The sequence below is a fragment of the Phoxinus phoxinus genome, assembly GCF_949152265.1.
Source record: "Phoxinus phoxinus genome assembly, chromosome: 3".
NCBI lineage: Eukaryota > Metazoa > Chordata > Actinopteri > Cypriniformes > Leuciscidae > Phoxinus > Phoxinus phoxinus.
This window is the reverse complement of record NC_136878.1, coordinates 40,342,504-40,364,569: the sequence shown is the minus strand read 5'-3', so window position 1 is coordinate 40,364,569 and position 22,066 is coordinate 40,342,504. Positions and strand designations below refer to the sequence as shown.

At 35.9% G+C, this 22,066-nt stretch overlaps 2 protein-coding genes across 15 annotated transcripts in view; both read right to left on the bottom strand.

The window, feature by feature from the left end:
* Nucleotides 1-17,383, bottom strand: part of gtf2ird1 (GTF2I repeat domain containing 1) — a 28,666-nt gene extending 11,283 nt beyond the window's left edge. For 3 of the 7 annotated variants that reach the window (XM_079607311.1, XM_079607313.1, XM_079607316.1), the window contains exons 1-11: nt 16,956-17,209; nt 9,188-9,314; nt 8,963-9,104; nt 6,551-6,730; nt 6,241-6,424; nt 4,955-5,250; nt 4,695-4,790; nt 3,306-3,389; nt 1,887-2,070; nt 1,353-1,378; nt 423-546 (exon numbers count right to left, since the gene is read on the bottom strand). In XM_079607311.1, coding sequence (XP_079463437.1) covers nt 423-546; nt 1,353-1,378; nt 1,887-2,070; nt 3,306-3,389; nt 4,695-4,790; nt 4,955-5,250; nt 6,241-6,424; nt 6,551-6,730; nt 8,963-9,104; nt 9,188-9,313 — 1,442 coding nt within the window. In that variant the 5' untranslated portion in view covers nt 9,314; nt 16,956-17,209. Of the gene's footprint in view, nt 1-422; nt 547-1,352; nt 1,379-1,886; nt 2,071-3,305; nt 3,390-4,694; nt 4,791-4,954; nt 5,251-6,240; nt 6,425-6,550; nt 6,731-8,962; nt 9,105-9,187; nt 9,318-16,955 lie in introns of all 7 variants that reach the window. The other 4 variants (XM_079607310.1, XM_079607314.1, XM_079607315.1 and 1 more) reach the window with 3 other exon arrangements.
* A 3,096-nt stretch (nt 17,384-20,479) lies between these two features.
* Nucleotides 20,480-22,066, bottom strand: part of clip2 (CAP-GLY domain containing linker protein 2) — a 51,667-nt gene continuing 50,080 nt past the window's right edge. For all 8 annotated transcript variants that reach the window (XM_079606790.1, XM_079606783.1, XM_079606784.1 and 5 more), the window contains one exon: nt 20,480-22,036. In XM_079606790.1, the coding sequence (XP_079462916.1) occupies nt 22,025-22,036 (12 nt within the window). In that variant the 3' untranslated portion in view covers nt 20,480-22,024. The remainder of the gene's footprint in view (nt 22,037-22,066) is intronic.

The following is a 22,066-nucleotide window of genomic DNA, read 5'->3' as shown; positions in this document are numbered from 1 at the left end:
AGAATCCACCCTCTTTTAAAGAGCCAGAGCATTTAAAGCAGCAGATGATAAAACGATTTATCATGCTTATAATTAACAGAACGATATTGTTCGGTGGTGTTGATGCTAATGTAGTGATTGTTATCGTTATTAGAGCCATTATTCTAGGTATAAACAGGCCTTTTAACACTTTTTTATTTTTTATAATATAAGCACAGCCTAACATGGGATGTTTAAAATCTCTCACCCTCTGTGTACATGGGCAAGTACATGTTTGCATTTTGGGCTTTTTATCCATGTCAAAGTTCCCAGATTTGTTTCAGTAGTTTTGGTTCATATTTTCAGTCAAAACGTTATGTCAGTGTATCATTACAGGAAAACAAAAATGCACACTAAGAACATAGCAATACTGTTCTGTGGTGACAGGCAAGGTAAATTGATACCTGCTACTGTGAGTGTTGCTGACCAGCTCTAGGGAAGAGCTCAGCATCCTGAGGCCATCTGGGAAACCGTCCTCGAAGCCGACACCATCCGGTTTGCCCTCCTCCTTCGCTATTTTAGCAGCAGCTTACAAAGAATGTGAAAAGACAAGTTTTACACATACACATACTGTACATTAAAAAAAATCCATTTGCCAATTTGATTATAAAAGGTCACACCAATGAGTGTACCTTCTTAAGATAACCTTAAGACATTTTCACTTACAGTTCAGAAAAGGTACAAAGTTATGGGGAACACTTTATTTTACAGTGTCGTTGTTACATATGTTACATGTAGTTACTATACTAATAACTATAAATGATGCATAATTGACCCTTCGCAGGGAGCTTGATTGACAGGTGATCTGACCAATCATACTTCGCCATCCGCCATTTTGTTCGACAAAGCAGGGAGGATTTGAACTTGAAAAGCGGAGTGTACTGACGTCTTTCCGCGGTTAAAACAACATTCCTTCTTATGTTCATTCATGTTTATGTGATGCTATAAATGAACTAGAAGGAAAAGTCAAAAGTAATATCAAACTCCGAAAAGTAATATCAAAAGTAACCGAAAAGTAACCTGGTCTGTCCTGTCTGTCAGCGCGTGTCAGTGTCCTCTCTGCTCCGCGATGTATTTTTCACTGCGTGAGAACATGGCGTAGCTTGTCGGACATAGCGACAGTAACTAAAGGGGGCGGGTCTTTGTGAACGGTCAAGTACACAAAACTAACCCTAAACCCTAATCCTTTAGTAAGTACATGTAGTTACTTAATATTACTCAGTACTTAAATGTATAATTACAGTGTAACAACGGCACCTTGAAATAAAGTGTAACCAAGTTATGTTATAACAATACTATTACAATGTAATAAAATACCTTCAGGAAATACCTACCAGTAAAAATCCGTTCATCAAACATTCTAAGAAAAGAAAAAAGACAATTGTTAGTTCCTGTAAGGCCAGCTTAAACATAAAAAATCTGAAATGCTGTCTACGCATGTCTGGTGCCGAACAGCAGGAGATTTCCTTATTATGCCAAATCAGCGGCTCCACGCTGGCTCATGTATGGCAGCGGTTACAACCAGCATGACGCTCCACTTTGGATGCCTAGTGCTGCTCTGCCAGATGGCAAAGACGGCTAGACTTTTCTTTTTCTTTTTTCAGATGAAGCAAATTACAAACTCAGTACATCCAGTACCAATATCTGGATTCATTTTCAATGAGCCCCACAGTTAATTACATGACCAAAAATGAAAGGTTATCAGTAATCGTCACACGTTGAAATTGGAAGAGCTACAAATCACACTTCCGCTGTAGCAGTTAACCATGTTGCTAATGTACTTAATTGAGCAGCTGTATCACGTAAGGAAATCTCCTTAGTCAAGATTAGTTATCAAAATAAAAGTATGTTCAGATGGAGCCTCGAACCTTCTGACAACGAAGCGGACAGCATGCCTTTCCTCCAGGATCCGTTTGAGTTTAGGCACACCGTAAGTGCACGGTCTCTTGAAGGGAATCTTGTCTGGAATTCCAATGATCTCCACCGCCTCAGGATCACAGGCGATTTTCCGGTACGGCACAGGAACCATGTGATCCAGGCCTAATGCCTCAGCTAAAATGAACATTAGTTAAGTGATGAGTTAAAGCTGGAGCATGTCATTTCTGCGCTACCAAAACGGGATTGAAAAAGAAAAATTGTTTTTAAAAATATTTTTAAACAATCCCCCAACTGCCATTGGTCAGCCAAAAAGGTGATCCCGCCCTAAACGCACACCATTGGTTGAGCCAATGTTGCTTTGCTGGCTGTTTTTGATAGCACCACAGAGACACAGTATTTATACTTTTTGGGGGGGATCAAGCTACTAATGGTTTACTTACAGTTCTCTGCATATTAAGCTGTGATAAGAGAAAATAGATGAACCCTATAAAGCATACTGTATCATATTTGATAAGCAAATTTCTAAGGCCTCTAAACTGTCAACGTGATTAAAACTTTTTCTGAAAAACCTGTTGTACACAATCTACAACATGTCTTCAGTAATCTGATTGATAGTTCATATTTTATTAGCAAGTAAAAGGGCTTTTAGTAAAATTATATTCTGTCTACCTTCAGGTTGTGGTTGCTGTGAAATCTACTGTTTTTTATAAAGTAAAATGTAAGAAAGTTTATATTAGTAATATTTCCATATGAACACTGAAAAACTTGCTGACTAAAGCAACTTAGGTTTACTTGATTATCCATACATACAAGGTAAAATGAGTATCAAATATGATACATCAGACTTTGAGGAATTGCATTGCATTATATGATTTGCCCCAACAATAGAGTTATAATTATACATTTAGTATATTTTCCTCACATAAAATTATAATCATTTGATAAGATTTTTTTTATAACTGATATTTGTGCATTAATAGCCTGCTATAATATTATAAAGATCTCATTGATTTATATTACAACAAGCTATTAGAATTTCATCTTATATTTTGGTCATATCAACTGCACCAAATTGTATATTCTTGCTCATAAAATGTGTTTTTTCCTCCTCAATTATGAGCTCCATATTCTCCTCTATCATACTATACGAGCAATAAAAGCCTGATGTATCAAATATGATACTCAACAAAAAAAACATGTATGCAAACTGTTTTAGATTGTGTCTAAAGGTTGAATAAACAGTTCCATTTCAGAAAAAAAAAAGATGATTTAATATGTCAAACTTTAAAAGGTTAAAAATGACACACATCAGCTCTACACACTTTCTCTATCAATATGCGTTTATTGCAATTATCGTATAGTGTGTGAATTATCGTATTATGGCTGTGAATTGTGCACTGTGAGCTCACCATATCTGCTGTTGAAGAGGATCTGAACACATTCTCGAAGAGTGTTGATATCCTCGGTCTCCCTGATGAACGAGTCCCATTTTTCTGTGCATGCAATAAAAAACAAAATTGCATCATTTAACAATCTTTCATATGTTCCCTGACTGTTAACATTTTCTGAAATGCATTTGGGTATTGAGGTTTTCGTCTGTTCGTTTAGATATAGGAGACAATTAAGGCAGGTCCTGACTCTCTGCAGTGACTGAAGATTTCACGCTGATCTTTAGAGAGGAACAGACTTCGGTAGCCCAGGTGACCTGGCCAAACTCCCATTACCACTGCTCACTCTGCCAAAAACCAGCCCTCTTTATGTCTCATTCTGCCTGGAGCCATATCTAAACAAATACCACCGTTATATAAAGAATACTTTGTGGATCATTAGATATGATTGATTTATTTACAGGGAGTTTAAATTATACATTAGCTGTGTTTTCTTACTGGAAGGGATTTTGTTGTTGTTTATTCACTGAATCATTCCAAATCCATATGCTGTTATTTTCTGAAGAATCGTCATGCTGCTTTTTTTATATACCCTCTATCAACTCCTTAAAACGGACTACAAAAATGTTTTATTGCACTTTGTGTCTTACATACACCAAACTTAACAGTTTTATTCTGTATTCTGAAAGTTTGAAACTGGCTTTACCCAATGTTCAGATTTCTTTTCTAGAAATGTATGCAAATGAGTGCATATTTAATTATATGATGCCTCTTTTGTATTTTTTAACATATTAATCGTATGGTGTAGTAAGCGAGTATGGTGAGAGTATTTACCTGTAATGTCTTGCTTTAAAAAGGATGGTGATATTGTGTAATTTATACATGTTACCTATATATACAATATATATATAATTACCGACTTCAATGATGGCATGTTAATTTGAGCGCTATAGTGAAGAGGAAGATTATCGGGGAATAATAACTAAATAAATTACTTTCCATTGTCACATGTGAAGTTATCATATGGCTTCAGAAGACTTTGAACATAGTGATTTTTTTTCTGTCTTTTCAGAACACTATGAAATATTGATATATATATATATATATAAAGTTACATTATCATTCCTCAAAAATTCTCCTTTTATGTGCCACTGAAAATATAGCATCATACAATGTTTGGCATGAGGGGTGAATAAGTAATGACAGTACCTTGATTTTTAGGTGAATTATCACTTTATAGTGTTGTGAGAAGATTCCTTGTCTTTGTATTTTGGGGTGGAAACTAACTTGGTATTTATCCTGTTCTAGCTCTATTAGACACACTGCTTGGGACCCCATAAAACCCACTGAAATGAAGGCCAGCTTGTCCTTGGCCAGACGCTGTAATGGTGAGTACAGTCTGTCGCCCACCTGATTTTTCATGCACTATGGAGAACAGAAGGCGCTTGGAGACATGGATGCTGGGAGGGCTCTGGGTAAGATCCGCTGCCAGCCCTATTCGTTCGCCTGGAAGAGACACGCACAGAGTTAAGTACATAAAAAAAGAAGAAGATCCACATGGTTCAGCATCTACACGTGTGAAATCACTCATCATAAGCGCAACAGTGATTCATTTCCATAGAAAGGTAGTGGAAGCCAGTGTATATAGAAAGACAACAGGAGGCTCTAACCATTGTCAGCACATTCCTTGGCCATAGCCGCTTTCTCCTCAGCGGACGCCCACATGCCCAGCCGCTCTTTACCAACGCAGTGCAGTGATGTGGGCTTCAGGTCCAGCTTGCTGTCTGGGTGGGGCTGGGAGGACATGGGCATGCCGTACAGGAAGCTGGAGAGCATGGAGTTGCAAGCAGACACTTCCTGCACGGAGGGTTTGACGGAGGCGTGGTTGCTTACGCTCTTTGAGGTCGAAGATTGATGGTTGACTTCCGGACAGGATTTGGCTTCCCGAGAGGGTTCCTCTGGTGTTCTATTAAAATACACACACACAATTCACACCAATGACCTTCATTTAATATCATTAAACTTTTTTTTTTTTTTTGAATGAAAGCAGCCATTCATATGATTTACTTAAAAATACAACCCACCTGACAATATATTCAGTTATTATAATGTAAAACACACACACACATATATATATAAATATGTATGTATGTATATATATATATATATATATATAATAAATAATATATATACTTTCTTTATTACAGAATCCATAAAAGACATGCATTATATATATAGCATACAATAATAACATATAACATAAAAATACAGTAGAAAAAAAATAGTAATATTGTGAAATATTATAACAATTTAGAATAACTGTTATCTATTTGATTATATTTTAAAATGTAATGTATTCCTGTGATGGTAAAGCTGAATTTTCAGCATCATTACTCCAGTCACATGATCCTTCTAATATGCTGATTGGGAGATCAAGAAACATTTATTATTATTATAAACTTTGAAAACTGCTTCATATTTTTGTGAAACCATGCTACAGAATTATTTGATAAAAAGAAAGTTCAAAAGAACAGCATTTATTTTAACGATTTTGTTTTTGTAATTATGTAAAAATCTTTACCGTCCCTTTTTAACAATTTAGTGCATCATAGATTAATATTAAAAAAAAATATATAACTTTGGAGTATGTAAATGATTTCCATTTTGTCATTTTACTTTTTCATTCCTTTGGTTATTTTAGTTGCCTTGTTCTCTGACAGCAATAACCTCTATCTAAAATGGTAGGAGACACCTGACCAAAAGCTTTTATCTTATTTCTGTGAGGTTTTACAGGACAGAAAATCACATACCCTGTGGAAAAAAGTTAAATCGTCATAGTTTGAATTTTCAAAGAGTTCAAAGAGATGACATTTTCCCCATTTAATTTTACAATCTTTTGTGCAGAAAAAATTATTTCCAGTGTATTATAAAAAAATAAATAAACTAGAAGACTGACCTTTTGACTATGAAGCGGATGCGGTTGCTCTGCTCTAAGATCTTCATTAAGGTCTTGGTGTCGTATTCCGAAGGCTTTCTCAAAGTCACACCATCAGGCAGGCCGTAGACAACCACTGAGCTGGGATCCTTGAGAATCCAGTCATAAGGCACAGGGACCAGGCTGCTCTTCCCAACAGCCTCACCTGAAACATTACATTTAAGTGGATAATGATGTTTTTGCTTTTGTGCCAAATACTGTACATCTCTTTTTTTTGCGTTTCATCCCATAAAAATGTGAAGAAAACCCTAATCAACTACTATCAACTTACTATAAAGCACGCTGAACACCTCCTCCACCATCTTCCTTAGGACGAAGATGTTGGAATGAGTGTCTGTTAAGGCTCTCTGTCTGCCCTGCTGCCCGCAGTCTTTGCCAGTCCTGCTGCAGTCCACATCAGGAACTTTGGCGTGGGGGTTCATGGAAGTTAATGCTTGCAGACAGGACACTTCTGTGGGGAAAAAATCTGTTATTTCTGAGGAAACAGCACGAAACACCTCTACTGTTATATACGGTACACAACACAACCGTTCAAAAGTTTGGGAAAATACAGTACAGTAGAAATCAGTAATATGATTACAATTTAAAATAATTATTTATGAAAATTGATTTGAAATAGAAATCTCTTGTAACATTATAAACATTTTTACTGTTCATTTTGATCAATTTAATGCATCCTAAGTTGCAGAATAAAATAACTAACTATCTCACTGACCCTAAACATTTGAACAGTAGTATATATGGTCATAAATCTTCATGACAATATCGCCTCTGCAGTGGTAAAAATATACAAGAACGATGCAGATTTTTATATATTTATTTTATAAATTAAATTTTAACTTTTGAGATAATTCAAATGTGTTATACACCTTTAGGCAAATTTTTGAACAGTAAAACATTTATCTGATTTGACATTCCAGCTGTTTTAATCTGGTGGCAAGACCAAACATGAAAATAAGCTTTCAGGTTACACTTTATTTTAAGGTGTCATTGTTACGGAGTAATAATATATTTAAGTACTGAGTAATATTAAGTAACTACATGTACTTAATATAGGGTTAGGGTAGGATTAGGGTTTGGTTGAGGGTTAGTTGCATGTAATTATGCATAATTTACTGTAATTACTATGGTAATAAAGAGTTACGAATGTTTCATTCTATAATAGTTACATTTTTCAATGAATCAAGTGTACCGAACCGTGGGGCCTGGTCCATACGGATCACAGATCAACTACGATACATTACACGCCTAACGGTTAGGCTACATTGTAATTGCCAAGACAATTTGCCATGAAAACCATTTTTCTATAGAATAACATACACATGTATTCAATTTTCACTTTCTGAAGTTTGTTAACATTAATATGAGTTCCCCTAGCCTGTATATGGTCCCCCAGTGGCTAGAAATTTAAATCGGTGTAAATCGAGCTTTGGCTATCTTTCTCTGCCTTTGAGAAAATTAAATCTCAGACGGGATGATCTTGAATCTCCCCCGTATGACGTCATACAGGGGAAAGGTTACTTCCCCTTTCTCTGCTTTGCCCGCCCAGATAATTTGGCCCGCCCATGAGAAAATGAGCTACGCGAGCGCGATATTGGTTTTTCATCGAGAGACATCATGGCTTGCAAACGAGCGAAGCTTGGCAGTTGCTCAGTGTTTGGATGTACAAATGAACACAAAAGTATGTTTTAGTTCCTTCATCCGAGCCTCTGAAGAAACAACGGGTTCATTTAATTTTCTCTGAACTTCCCAAAGTTTTGTATTGTCCAAACATTTCACCGAAGACTGTTTCCTCAACTTGGGCCAATACAGAGCTGGCCTCGATGAACGTCTGAAAATAAATCGATCGAGCTACCAAGCTACAATGTCTGATGTGTAATTGTTCAAGTTCAGACAGGTAATCTTTCTCTCAAAATCGTTCAATACTGTTTATGCATCAGTAAGTCAAGCCAGTGACTAAAATATCAACTTCACATCGTTTCTTTTAGTAGGATGAAAATAATCGTATTTAAATTGTGGATAAATTATATACAGAAAGCGATCAAAGAACAATCTTTCCACACAGCGCGAGTTTATCTGGACACTTGCCAATCTCGTTATGAAATCAATGGCGCACGTTACACTGCACAACGAAGCTCTTACTGTATTTACATCCTCGTGTTTGCATTGGTGAAAGCAGAGAGAGTGCAGAAACTGCGTTGCCATGATAAGATCTTCATTCTCGCGATCAACAACAGACTGTCATCTGCTTGCGCAATGCTCATCACGGCAACATTTTATGTGATGGGAATAGATCTAAATACTTTAAAAACTTCTGACGATTTGTTAATCTCGATAGCTGTAATAGTAAAAACGTATAATAACTGTAGTAAGCGTATTCGAGAGAGTTTCACATGTAATAAGTAGCTATTTCATATGCAAGCATGTCAGCCAATCACAGCAGTGGCCGGTTACACTGAATCTCACACAGACACACCCCTTCAAACAGAGCGTTCAAATCAGAGGCTAAAACTGGGCTAGGAAAAATGCCTTTTGTTTCTAAATTATGACTATTTTCTATCTAAAAAACATACTAACATTATAAGGGCAACCCAGGAAACATTATAAAATAATAAAATAACCCCATGTCATGAGACCTTTAAGAAAGCAAAAGGGTAATTTTTTTTAATTCATGTTGACTCACTGCAGAACTTGTGAAAGTCCGTCTGTATTTCCTTTCTGGAGTTCAGGAAGATTCTTCCCTTCTCTGTTCCCACGGCGATCACGCTGTCCTCGTGCACAGTGACACAGGCCACCTCAGCATTCAGTTTAGACATGGCGGTGCACTGCAAACACAGTTTGATTCAAGTCATCCAGCACAAATACGTTGCATAATACTCTCACTGTAAGTCTCTTTAAACAGTCTTACCACAGAGTCCAGAGCAGACACTAGGCTGGTGAGGATCTCTTGTCTGGCTGACACTTGGGGAACTTTGAGCTCTGGCCGAGGGTTGGTCCTCATCCCATCACAGCCCAGCTTCCGTATCTGTGCCATTCTTCTGAGGGAAAGACACGGAATGAAATGCAGGTCCATAACACTACATCAAATATGAACTTAATTACTCACTAAATAACACATAGCTGTTGCGCCAAAAGTTGTTCAAAAACAGATACCATATTTAATTTGACAAATAAATCGATGCCGTAAGTAAGCGACAGATGTACAATCTACAAAATAAGGGTCAAAACTAAACAGTTGACCTGTACAGCAGGATACACAGAAAAACAAATAGTCAGCGCAATTCAGTGTAGTCGGATTCACAAACATATGACTCATGTCAGTAATCATTTTAATATGCAAATTTTGTTCACATTATTATTATCAAGGTTCTGCATAACTATTCAAACGCTGAGACGCGAGAACAGGACTGGTAGGATTCTCTTGCTGAAACAGGAGCTCCAAGAGACATTAAGAGTTTCAGTAATCTGACAAATACAGAAAACAGGACTGGTCGGACTCTCTTGCTGGAAACGGTTTCACAGCTGATCTAAACATTTAGGGCCCTATTTTAACGATCTGGAACGCAAGTATCAAACGCGAAACGTAAGTAACTTTGTGGGCGGATTCCAGGTGCTGTTGCTATTATACCGGCGGGATAAATGACTCTTGCGCCCAACGCAAATCTAAAATGGGTTGGTCTGAAGTAGCTTCATTATTCATAGGTGTGGTTTGGGCGTAACGTGAAATAAACCAATCAGAGCGTCTTCTCACATTCCCTTTGAGAGCAGGTGCGCTTGTTCCATGGCGGATTGATATTATAACGGCGGCTCACAGCCGAGGAGACCGACGTTCTTGCCAGGGCCGTAAAAGACAGAGAAGTGACAATGTATGGGAATGGGAGAAACCCACCCAAATTAGCTTCGGTTAAACAGGCGTGTAATAATTTGGGTAGATGTAAGCTAGATTTATGCCTATTTTTTTCACATCTTCATGGACACAACAATGATTTCCCTCGTGTGTTAATATTTTTCCTTGTAATAATGATTAGCAAAAATGAAAACTGCTGCGTCTGTATAGATTAGAGAATCAAAGTGTATGCCGTTGTTCACACGCTACATAATGGCCAAGCACGCGCCCTTAAAATACCATATGACTAACGCGCAACGTGCCACTGTCTTTAGACTAGGTTTTTTTCTGGTCAGTGGCGGAATTGTTTTCTAAAACTGCAAAATAGCAGCAGGGAACGTTTGCGCCGGAACACGCTCCTCTTTCCGCTGAAGCGCCCCCCGAGCGCAAGTTCATTCCCTAATTTACCAACGTGCGTCTGTGGAGGGAAAAGTCCGCTGTGCTTCCAAAATAGGAATGATACATGCGTCGGTGTACAAAGTCCATTGCGCTGGGTGCAAGATAGGGCCCTCAGTCTCTTAACTTTTGCAGTTTCCTAAATTAAACATTTAATAAATTTGTAATACAACACCTCTTTGCACATATTATAAAATCTGAATTTTGAGAAAGGATTTAAGAATGTGTTCTATGTGACATGGTTTTGTTGTTTGTTTGTTTATTTGTATGCATGTAATTAGTATTAGCCTTTTCTGGGTTTGTGTCATATATTGAAATGAATTGTATGAACAAGAGGTCCTACAACAGATGCGACGGCCCACGCATAGATCTGATCTCACCGTCATCAAATCTGTCTGATTATATGAAGAGACAAAAGCAGCAAAAGTCTAAATCCACAGAAGAACTGTGGCGACTTCTCCATCCTACCTGCAAACAACCTTAAAAAGTGTACCACGGATTTATTTAATAGAAGTTTATTAATAAATAAGATCTATCATGGCATTGTTTTAGAAAACATCTTCACTTTTTTCCTCACGTTTGTAAGTAGACTTCTGTATAGTACTGTATATTATGCATACTAGATGTATGAGTTAAAATCTGCAAAGGGGTAATAATGTTTTCAAATAACAGTTTTAGTGATTTTAAGTGATTTTTCACTATTATTTACAATGGGATCTGCATTTACTGTACATGTGTTAAAGCAGGGCTGTCAAAAATGAACGTGTTAAGAATTGAGATATTTTTTTTCAGTTTAAAATGGGTCACTGAGCACAACAGCCATCCCAGCCCCTGACCTGAAGCCTATAGAAAATGAGTCGGGTGAACTGTAGAGAAGAAGCGCCAACATGGATCTGGGAATCTGAAGGATCTGGAGAGATTCTGTATGGAGGAATGGTCTCTGATCTCTTGTCAGTTGTTCTCCAAACTCATCAGGCATTATAGGAGAAAACTCAGAGCTGTTATCTTGGAAAAAAGAGGTTGCACAAAGTATTTAATAAAAGGGGGCAAATAATTGTTCCCAATGCGTTTAGGAGAAAACCATTTATTTCATAATGTGATTTTCCCCCCACTTTCAATTATTTTACGTTAGATTTTTGCATTTAAAAAAAAAAAAAATATCAAAAGGATAAACAATGCAGATTTATTTTTTACAGCCACCTTTGATCATATTTACCAAGGGGGCAAATAATTCTGACCAGCACTGTAATTACCCCTTAGCAGATTAATAGTGTTATAATTATGTGCAAAACAAACCTTTTTTAATAAACTAAAAAGAAGGTTTCAAGTTCCCCAGTAACTTTTTTAAATATTTTCGGCTGCACAAAACGTATTGAAGGATGGAAAAACCTATAAGAAGCTTTGGAAAGTGATAGTAATACCCTCTCCTGTGCTAATACACCAAAATCCGTCACACACATGTGAAAGTAGCTAATTACGATAAGCCTTTGTCAACCAATTAAAGCTAGCTCAGATTATTGCCTTAAAACCCTTCATCCTTAATTTGTTCTCCTTGGAAGCAAGACAGGGCCTGGAAGCATGAGACCCCTAAAGTGAAGTATTTTACCCGTCCCTCTCGACAGACGCCCCCTGACGCCTCCAATCTCGATTTCAGCCACGTCGTCTCTAAACTACAGTGCTGTAAACTTGAGTACGGACGAGACTGGGTTTAAATATGAGTGCTAACGAAAGACGGTTTAAAGATGAAAAACAAACAAACACAACAGGGATGACAAATGTGAGCTGTAAAACAAATAAATAAATAAATAACGCAATCCTAATTCCGGGCCTTGTGTTCACATGGCAACCACAATCCGTTTCCTTGGAAACTAATCTCGAGGCATGTGAACAATGCAGCTCTGGCCTTTAATCTCTCCAGACACTGGGAGCCATTATCCCAGCCTCCGGGCAAAGCCAAAACCACAGACTGCACAGAGAGAGCCCAGTACTACTATTAGTCGTCTGAAAACCTGCAATAAATCCTGCTACAAGGCAAAGCCGGATGCCTCTGCCTGAGTGTAATATTACGTACAACACTGAAACAACAACAGCAGCACCTTGTTATCTCTAGTTCTCTTTCCGATTCATTCAAATAGCCAAATCTAAAGGCCTGTTCACACCAAGAACCATAACTATAAAGATAACTAGAAGGAGAACTATTAGCGTCCAAACCAGCAGATTGGTTCTAACGCAGACGCACGCTGCAGTTATATCGTTTAGCGCTTTAAATGCTCAAGCTCTTTAAAATTAGGATGAATTCTGATTGGCTGTCAACGTTTTTATTGTTCGTAAGCTAGGGAAAAAATTATTCTGAAAGTGATTCCAACGATATCGTTTGTGGTGTGCTGGACTCTGCTATTCTTTTGTATTTAGAACAATTTTTTGAATTAGCCTATATCTTTATTGTTAACGTTAGTCATCGTCATTGGTGTGAACAGGCCTTAGCTCACTACTTGGTCCTTGTAGATGAAAAATAAAGTTCAGTTATGTTCTGATGCTTTAGCGTTAGAATCGGAACAACTTACATTGCGTGTTTATGATGAAGTTCACGGACAATAAAACAAAGTAGATATTTTAATTTTCCAAAGAAAATCTGAGCACTGGTTGCACATGCCAAACTTGTTGTCACAATTTGCTATGAGGAAGCGAAGCATTTTGGGTCCCTCCTTCAAAACATCACCCGTAATAAAAAAATCTTGTGCATCTTGAGACAAAACAATGACACTGAGTCACTGACATATTTTAAGATATGTCAGAGCAAGTTGCTTCAGTTGAAACAGCTCAACCATGTATTTTAGTCTGGGACTAGATTTAAGCCTCGTCTGTGAAACTTGGGGCTGGTGTTTTAATACATCTCTTTTGTTCGCTTTCAACCACTTCTGTCCCGATTTTGTTTTATGTGTTTTACGGAGACGACGGAAAAACACACAGAGCATCAGCTTTCGTTTCTGCTCTGACCGCCGCAAGATCACACCGAACGCTGGGAGTGTGTGTTAGAAATCATCGATAGTGACCAAAAACAGCATTGTTACCATTGACTTACATGGTTTTCGCAGACTATGATGATGCGTTTCCTCAGTTATTAACATCATAAATCCAGTTTTTCCTCTTTTGGAAAGTCATAGAAATACTATCATGGATTTTTTCTTTAGCTATTGGGGCAAATTTACACACAAAAAAACATACGGTATGACAACTTTCACTTCTAAGAACTCCGGAAAATATTTTTTTTTCATGATTGGGTGAAATATCCCTTTTAGGTTTGGAGTTAATATTGAATCTTACCCGCCATATATCAATAACAATGATTGCCATAGCAAATGATTTTGTATGAAAAGGGCTACGGCCATTTAACAGCTTCCTCTTGACACTTTTATGTTTAACTAAACGCTTTGAAGAGAAATAAATTGTTGAAACTTCCTCATTGAACAGGCTTATCCTATCTACAAAACCACATTCATCTGACACCTTAAGCTTTATCTATAAATGACTTGTTTTGTTCTCTACGCTAAGCTTTCTTTTGCAGTAGTCGAAAGACATGAGTTAACTATAACAAATATATTTTTATAGGGTGAAAAAAAAAAAAACTGGTGACACTCCTAAAAGAAATTGCAGGAAAAGTAGGATCCGGACTGACATGCTTAAATGCTCAGATTAATGACTTCCTCCTTGTTAGGAGTCCACCCTGCCAAAATACTTTTTTTTTTCCTTATTCATTCACGCTATCTGGGATCCTCAGCTCTGGGGGAAGCATAATGTAGCTGCTCCTTTACTTCTTGAATTACTGCCTGTTTGGTGCTTAAAGATATTACCGGCATCTCAAGAAAGGGTAACGTGGGTTTTATGAGCGGTTTTGCCCTAAGAGGCTTGTGGTTCTGCCATTGATACACATTACACAATACTTCTGCTAATAGCCTTTATACAGATTCTGCTCACAGATCCCTTCAGAAACCCAACTGTATATCTAAATCGTTCGGTTTAAGGGCTGATAATTGACTTTTAATTGGTCCTAACTCCTTTCACCCAGGACATTTCCCCCAAGGCCACACAAACATGTTGCATCGAGCAAACACAAAGAACTGCGGCCTGCATGGGAAGATATTGTCCTGACGGAAAAGACTTACAACTTACTTCTATAGCAAAAATGTATTAATTTAGCTAATACCCAACTAACATATGGGAAATTGTGGATTGAAAGACCCGTCTCAACAGAATGTGATCATTTCAATATTAAGATCTAAAGTTTTTTAAAGACAAATGTCAATCTTTAAACCAATGTATTAGAAAATCATTTATCTTTTATATGATACAGAATGATTGGATTCATATGCTACTCCAAGGTTATTCAAAAAATACCATTCTATGTCCATAAAAGATGGCACTTTTTGTCTGATTCAGTAGTTCTCAATAGTGATTTGCAGGTCTGTTGGAGTAAAACAATACCAGCGAATAATAAAATGCAACTAACCATATAATCATTTATACTTCGGATTACAAAAACATTGGGCTTAACATCATCTTAAGAAAACAATTTCTGCTATTTGGCCAAATATCCAATATATGGGACTTTATGGATTGAAAGACCCATTTCATCAAAATGCAATCGAACATTTTGAGCTGCGAATCAACCAGGTTTTCAAACCAATGTCATAGTAGACCTTACAAAAAGTGCTGAAATCATGATATTTTACACTATGGTACTGAATGTTTGCCATACTCATATAGAATTGTACAAGGTAGGCTAATTCAAATTATTCCACGGTACTATGATGACCATAAAATTTGGTCTGATTCAGTAGGCTAGTTCTCACCTGCTGAGTTGCAGGTCTGAGTAAAATAATGCTAAATGCAAATACCGGTAATAGAATTCAACTAGGCATTTAATAAAGTAGGCCTAGGCCTATAGCTAGGAATTAAAAATAAATTTACCACAAGAACCAATTAGGTTTGCTCTCATGCATCAAGCACGTTTGGTTGAGCTTCTGTTTATGCTGATCAATGTTTATATGTGAATATTGAATAAATGCCTAAATTCAATATGTTCTTTATAAAGCAATCGAGTCTCTTCAGAAAATTTGGACTAAACCACTCAGTTCATATGGATTCGTTTTACGATCTCTTTATTAACTATTTGAAGCTCAAAGTGGTAGTTGCGTAGCTGTCAATGGAGGGACATAAAAACTCTCAGATTGCATTAAAAATATCTTCATTTGTGCTCCGAAGATGAACGAACGTCTTAAGGGTTTCGAACGACATGAGGGTGAGTAAATAATGACATCATTTTAATTTTTGGGTGAAATATTCCTTTAATTCGTGGAAAAATTATTATTATCTTAGTGTTTTTTCCATTCAGTTTAATATCACTTCTCCTGTTGTTTACAAATGTACAATATTGTAACATTTCTTATTCAGCCTACTTCTTAACAATAATTTCCCTTATGCACTTCATGGCAATATTAATATCATTCAATATTTTATCATTTTCATTTAAACAATTGTGGTACTGTGTCAGATATAAAATCTGGGTGAAGAAAAACCACAGAGAAACACAGACAGTTATTACTGTTGTAAATATACAGTGCTTGGCAATGAGGCCCAATCCGACAGCAAGTCATTCTGGGATTGTTCATGTTTCAGTTAGAGATTCATAGTGGGACAGCATGACAAAAATCATAAACTCTCATGAATGGATCTGACAGTCGAGAAGTCCTTCGAGGAAAACTGAGCAAGTTTAGAGGCATGTGATATTATTGCTCAGCCGCAAACTTACTGGGACACATCCAGTTATGCATAATCCACTAAAGCAGCCTTCATAGTAGACACAGATTAGAAGCAACTGATATGTGGATTTGACATTGTAAACATGACCTTCTCAGGTCGAAAAACGTGTCCGTGACCACGCCAACGACGATTTTCATCAAACTGTACGAAATAAACACGACTAACTGTATTTTATCACCCTGCCAACAATGCAATTGCTCCATTTCAGCAACTTGCTAGCGCTCAAATTGTGTTGCCATTTTTACAATACAAACGAAACATGAGATTTGCAGCTATTGGTAGACAAAAACGCGGAACGCAAACGCGTTTAATTGTTTATCGTATCTACAGCGTATTATAACGCGTGTTACTTTCATAAAAGCGTATAAAACATCGCGTTGAGTGCCATACATTCGCGTTAGCATGTTAGCAAGTGTGCTAACACTCCTAGCCATCCTCCTCCCCCTAAATTATAATCTGTAATTTCACTTTTTCAACATCCATAAAAAGTCACGTGCTCAAGAACGATACTCGTAAATGTTTTTTCATATATACATACACAGAATTATCTTTAATCCGTGCCAAGTTTAATTACCTTATGCTGTCAATCCCGGATAGGTTTATTCTCCGTTTAATCCAACAGTGAGAGCTGAATTCCCATCTAAAGAAAGGCGATAGCGACTTTATTAAATGTCATAATCTCGAATGGTTTGTAGTCTGTTGAAATGCAGTCGACGTGGTTTATTTGGTCAATATGCACCGTTTTCTTTCTGTTTTCTTTAACAGAGGAGTGTGTCCCCTTTCCCCTTTCTTTGTTCTGTAATCCAGTAAAATTGAAAGTCATTCGCCTCCGCTAATCCCAGCCCAACTCAACAACAGCATCTATTGGCTGTCATTTACATACAGGATTAAAGAACCGCTGGACCAGCAACACTCGCCGACACTCACAGGACAAATGTGAGCAACTAACTCTTTTGACATTGTGACTGTAACATGTCTATTTTTTTCTCTCCCCCTCGCCACAGCCCCCCTTGTTATTGTTGCTTTATTTTAAGATTAACTTGACCGTTGCAAATGAGCGCAAACTGAACCGACGACATGTACACTGTTTTATACAGATGAGTTTTGGAATAAAACAGATTATTGTAAATACAGTTCTGATCATACGATGAAGATAATGCAATGTGGATATCCATGATGCCCTCAGATGCCCTGTGCAATAAATCTTTAATATTACGAAGAGCTGATATTTTGACTTAGTCTATTGAACCCATCTAATAAAACGCTATATAAAATAAATAAATACATTTTATATATACATTTTATAAATAAATAATATGTGTATGTGTATATATATATATATATATATATATATATATATATATATATATATATATATATAAAAATAATAATAATAATATGTATATGTATACATATATATATATATATACACATACAATGGCATATAGCCTATATGGCATTGTAAATTTATTGTGTGTTTATTTGTATTCATAATATATTGATATTTATAAATATATTGCTATATATAAATTATGGATAAAAATAACACACAATAAAATTGCAATGCCATATAGGCTATATGGCATTGTGTGTGTGTGTGTGTGTGTGTGTGTGTGTGTGTGTGTGTGTGTGTGTGTGTGTGTGTGTGTGTGTGTGTGTGTGTGTGTGTGTGTGTATATATATATATATATATATATATATATAACATTTATTTGATATACATTTCTACACTTTTAATTATAGCATGTAGAAAAAAAAATATGCATAATCCTCAGCAAAAGTTCTAGTAAAATTACTTTTCTCCCCCTTTTTTTTTATTAGGTATCTAAGTACCAAGTTATATTGTTATATATTTTTTATTTTTTATTTTTTACAGCATTTGTTAATCTTAGTTAATATTAATCTCAACATTTCCTAATACATTTTTTTAAGATCAAATGCTGTTTGTGTTGTTAACATTAAATTATTTATCAAGTAACATTAATAAAGGTTAATAAATGTTGTTCAAATATATTGCTCATTGTTAGTTAATACATTAACTAATGTTTGCAAATGAGACCTTATTGTAAAGTGTTACCAATATCAGTGACCCAAAACTGAGTGGGATGGTTCCAAATCCCAAACACTCATATTGATCTAACTCTAGGTGGCGCTATATTAATATTATTTACATTTTTGGCAATAATGATGGAACAGTATAAAAAAAATGAATGTCTGAATGTCCAGGTCAGGACAAACATAACACACGTTTCAGATTTAATTTTGATCTATAAAATAGTAAAATAAAATAAAAGTTATTTTGTAAGAATTTAATCAATGACGTTTCTGGGTGTGGGCACAGTTTTGTTCACAAAGTGCAACCAAAAATTCAACCAGTCATGCTCATAGGATCCAGCAAACAAAAAAACAGTTTTACATTTCACAACATTGTTTTCAACTTTTAAAATGTCAGTAGGCCTACATTTACAATTGACATTACATAAAAAATTCTGTAACAATACTGTAACTTGAAAAAATATGATGTAACTTTTTTATATAGGCTACACATTTTCAATGTAGTATTAATGCAGGACTAATACGGTAATAATAATGTTGTATAATAGTTCAGCATGTGACAAGATATTAAGGCACCATGATGCATTGATCACAAACTGCTGCTGTCCAACAACAAAGACTAGAAAGGCACAGACAGAGGAACAGCCTCCAGTTCACAGGTTGGTTGATTTAAAAAGATTGTTTAATGTTATAGCTCCTCCTAGCGGCGTAGCATTGTAATGCGTTTATCCCCTGGGCAATTAGAATATACCGTATGTTGAAAATCATGTTCTTGCTTGCAGCCATGTATACTCACTTGGACCTATAGCACACTGCCCATAAGTAAGCTACTCTTATTAATTTTTTTCTCGGATATTGCCTTACAATATAAAGGCCAATTAGACTTGGAAAATATAGTCTAATAGTCTTCCAAACGATTTGGGGAATGAAGATTCCTTTGATAACTTTTTACTAAGCATGTCTCTTGATGAAATATGGGATTCGTTTGGTTCATTTTGAGGAAATAAAGTCTGATGTTGATTGTTTTTACTCTCGCTAGTTCATTTAATTTGTTAAACAATATATAATATATATCATATACATATACATATATATAGTATACAGTATATATATATATATGTATACTATACAGTATATATATATATATATATACACACACACACGTTTGTTTTGCTATGCTTGTGAGGACATTCCATAGGCGTAATGGTTTTATACTGTACAAACTGTATATTCTATCCCCTTACACTGCCCTATCCCTAAACCTACCCATCACAGGAAACATTCTGCATTTTTTTATTTTTTTATAAAACATTGTTTAAGCTATTTGAATTATGAGGAATAATGAGATGTCCTCATAAATCACGTTTAAGTTGTAATACCAGTGTAATAGACTTGTCATTATACAAATTTGTGTCCTCATAAATCACATAAACAAGAGCACACACATATATATATATATATAGGCCTATATATATATATATATATATATATATATATATATATATACACACACATGTATATTAATTTGTCATAAATAAATGTTTCACTTTTTTTTCTCATGTGAGCTTGATTGGTATTGACACAAATAACAAAATTATGCTCAGAAGTGAATTTGAATATTTAATCTGTAAAAAAAAGATATTGGAAAATTATTTTCAGTATTTTAGGTTTATTTTCTGAAACATTTCACTAGTACTTACTACAAAGTAGGCTACTTTAAATACTGACACCTTTTAAGGATTTACATTTTGGATTGGGAGTAACATTTTAAGAATCCGCTATTGCAAATTCCATATTTGTTAAATACTAACCTGGTTATTGCTGCATCCCAATATGGTGGTAAAATGACTTTTTGAAAGAGCAACAGTAACCTTTTTATAAATGCTGAATTAAAAAGTATGACATTTTTAGGTACAAATATCAAAAAAAAAAAATTACAGTGTATATGGTATGTAGTGGTGACTTGGAAAGTGCCTGTTCCCTTATTAAAAAGAAAGGAAACAATTTGTTACAAATAATACACTACAAAGTGTTTCTTTTGTTAATGTTTAATTACTGATTCTTGGAAACCATTACAGCAAGTGGTGAATGAAAAGTTTCCCAACAGATAAAAGGCATTTTTATCGAATCCAACTGCAATCTAAAGCGATTTCAACTGCAAAACTTGGGGCCAGCCCTATCATTTTCCCTATTCTTATTGAAAACAAATGCTTTCTTAGTTCTAATGGCAATAACATCAGTATAAAGTTGCTTTATGAACAAACTTGACCTAATTGCACAGTGTTTCTGTTCCATCCGCATGATTTCTCAAAGGAGAGAATCAATTCTGGAATACCATTGAGCAGACACTGATTCATGGGATTGCATCAGTTTTTTTTTAGATCATAACACAAAGATCTGTTTGGACAAACAGAAATCTGATCAGAGAGAAAACGCCAAACAGTCTTTTGTTCTTTTAAGGGGAGGCACTACAGGTGATCCTTTCCTTTTATCAAAACCAACTTACTTGCATATGACACAGATATTAAAAATGCGCTTTTGTCAAAAGGTTGTTTCCGTCAAATATTGAATAAAAAGTGTGCATGTAAATAAACATGCTTCTTGCTCTTTTATAAAGATCAAATTAAAATGCTAATGAAAATAGCTCAATGTATTTTGAGTGGTGAATTATTGTATTTGCTATATGAGCAATATGTCACTTACGCATGCAGTACCTCCCCTTAAGATGCTCCAATCACAACTCACCACCAGCTTCAATTAAAAGACAAGCCAATCAAACGGATTCAGCAAAGGATTCAAAACAAGAAATGAAAGCTGTTGGTTCATTGTTCATTTGACTTGAACTACAGGTTGGGAGTTGGCTTCGTCTGCTAATATTTTATAATATTACAAAGGTATGCACTAATATTGACTGACACTGCAATACTGGTTCTTGAAGCTTTACGGTGTGCACCTTAACTTGCTAATTCTGTTGAACATTGTTGCTGAATACTGTATAATTCATACATTAAAAAACAAATCAACACAAGAATGAGCAGGTATGGAATAAGGGAGCCTGTCTGTTTTATTGACTTGTTTGCTACAGAATCTAGTGACCAGCCCAAGTCCTTCAAACCTTATGCTGAGAGTTGGCCAGTTTATCATTTTAAAAAAAAAGGTGAAAAGCATAAATGGCAAATAAATTAAACGGTATAAATCGAGGCCAAAAATGTTTTCTAAACGGCAACTGGTTACAACCAACTGGGAGTATAGCAGGGCATTGTTTGTTTTCCTGACCAACACGCTCTCGTTTGTTACGTCAGACATCATTGTCCGTCTCGGAGGTAGTCTACAGGATCGGTGTGTCAGTTTGTCCGTGTTGTACCACTTCCATTATGTCTTTTATAGCATCTCAGATCATTTTAGATATTCTTCAATTTGTGGTTTCTGTGTGTTCATTTATAAAGTTGTTGTTTTGGTGTTAAATGTAAACGGAAAATATGATGTCCAGTGAAGCATTAGTCCAAAGGTCTAGGCATCAAATTGGCTTCTTCTTTCCCATTACACCTCCATTCTTCCCTAAACATCCAAGAACTGTTTTAGCCCTCATCAGTGTTCTTCCTAGAAAGAGAAATAGAGTTTAGGATAATA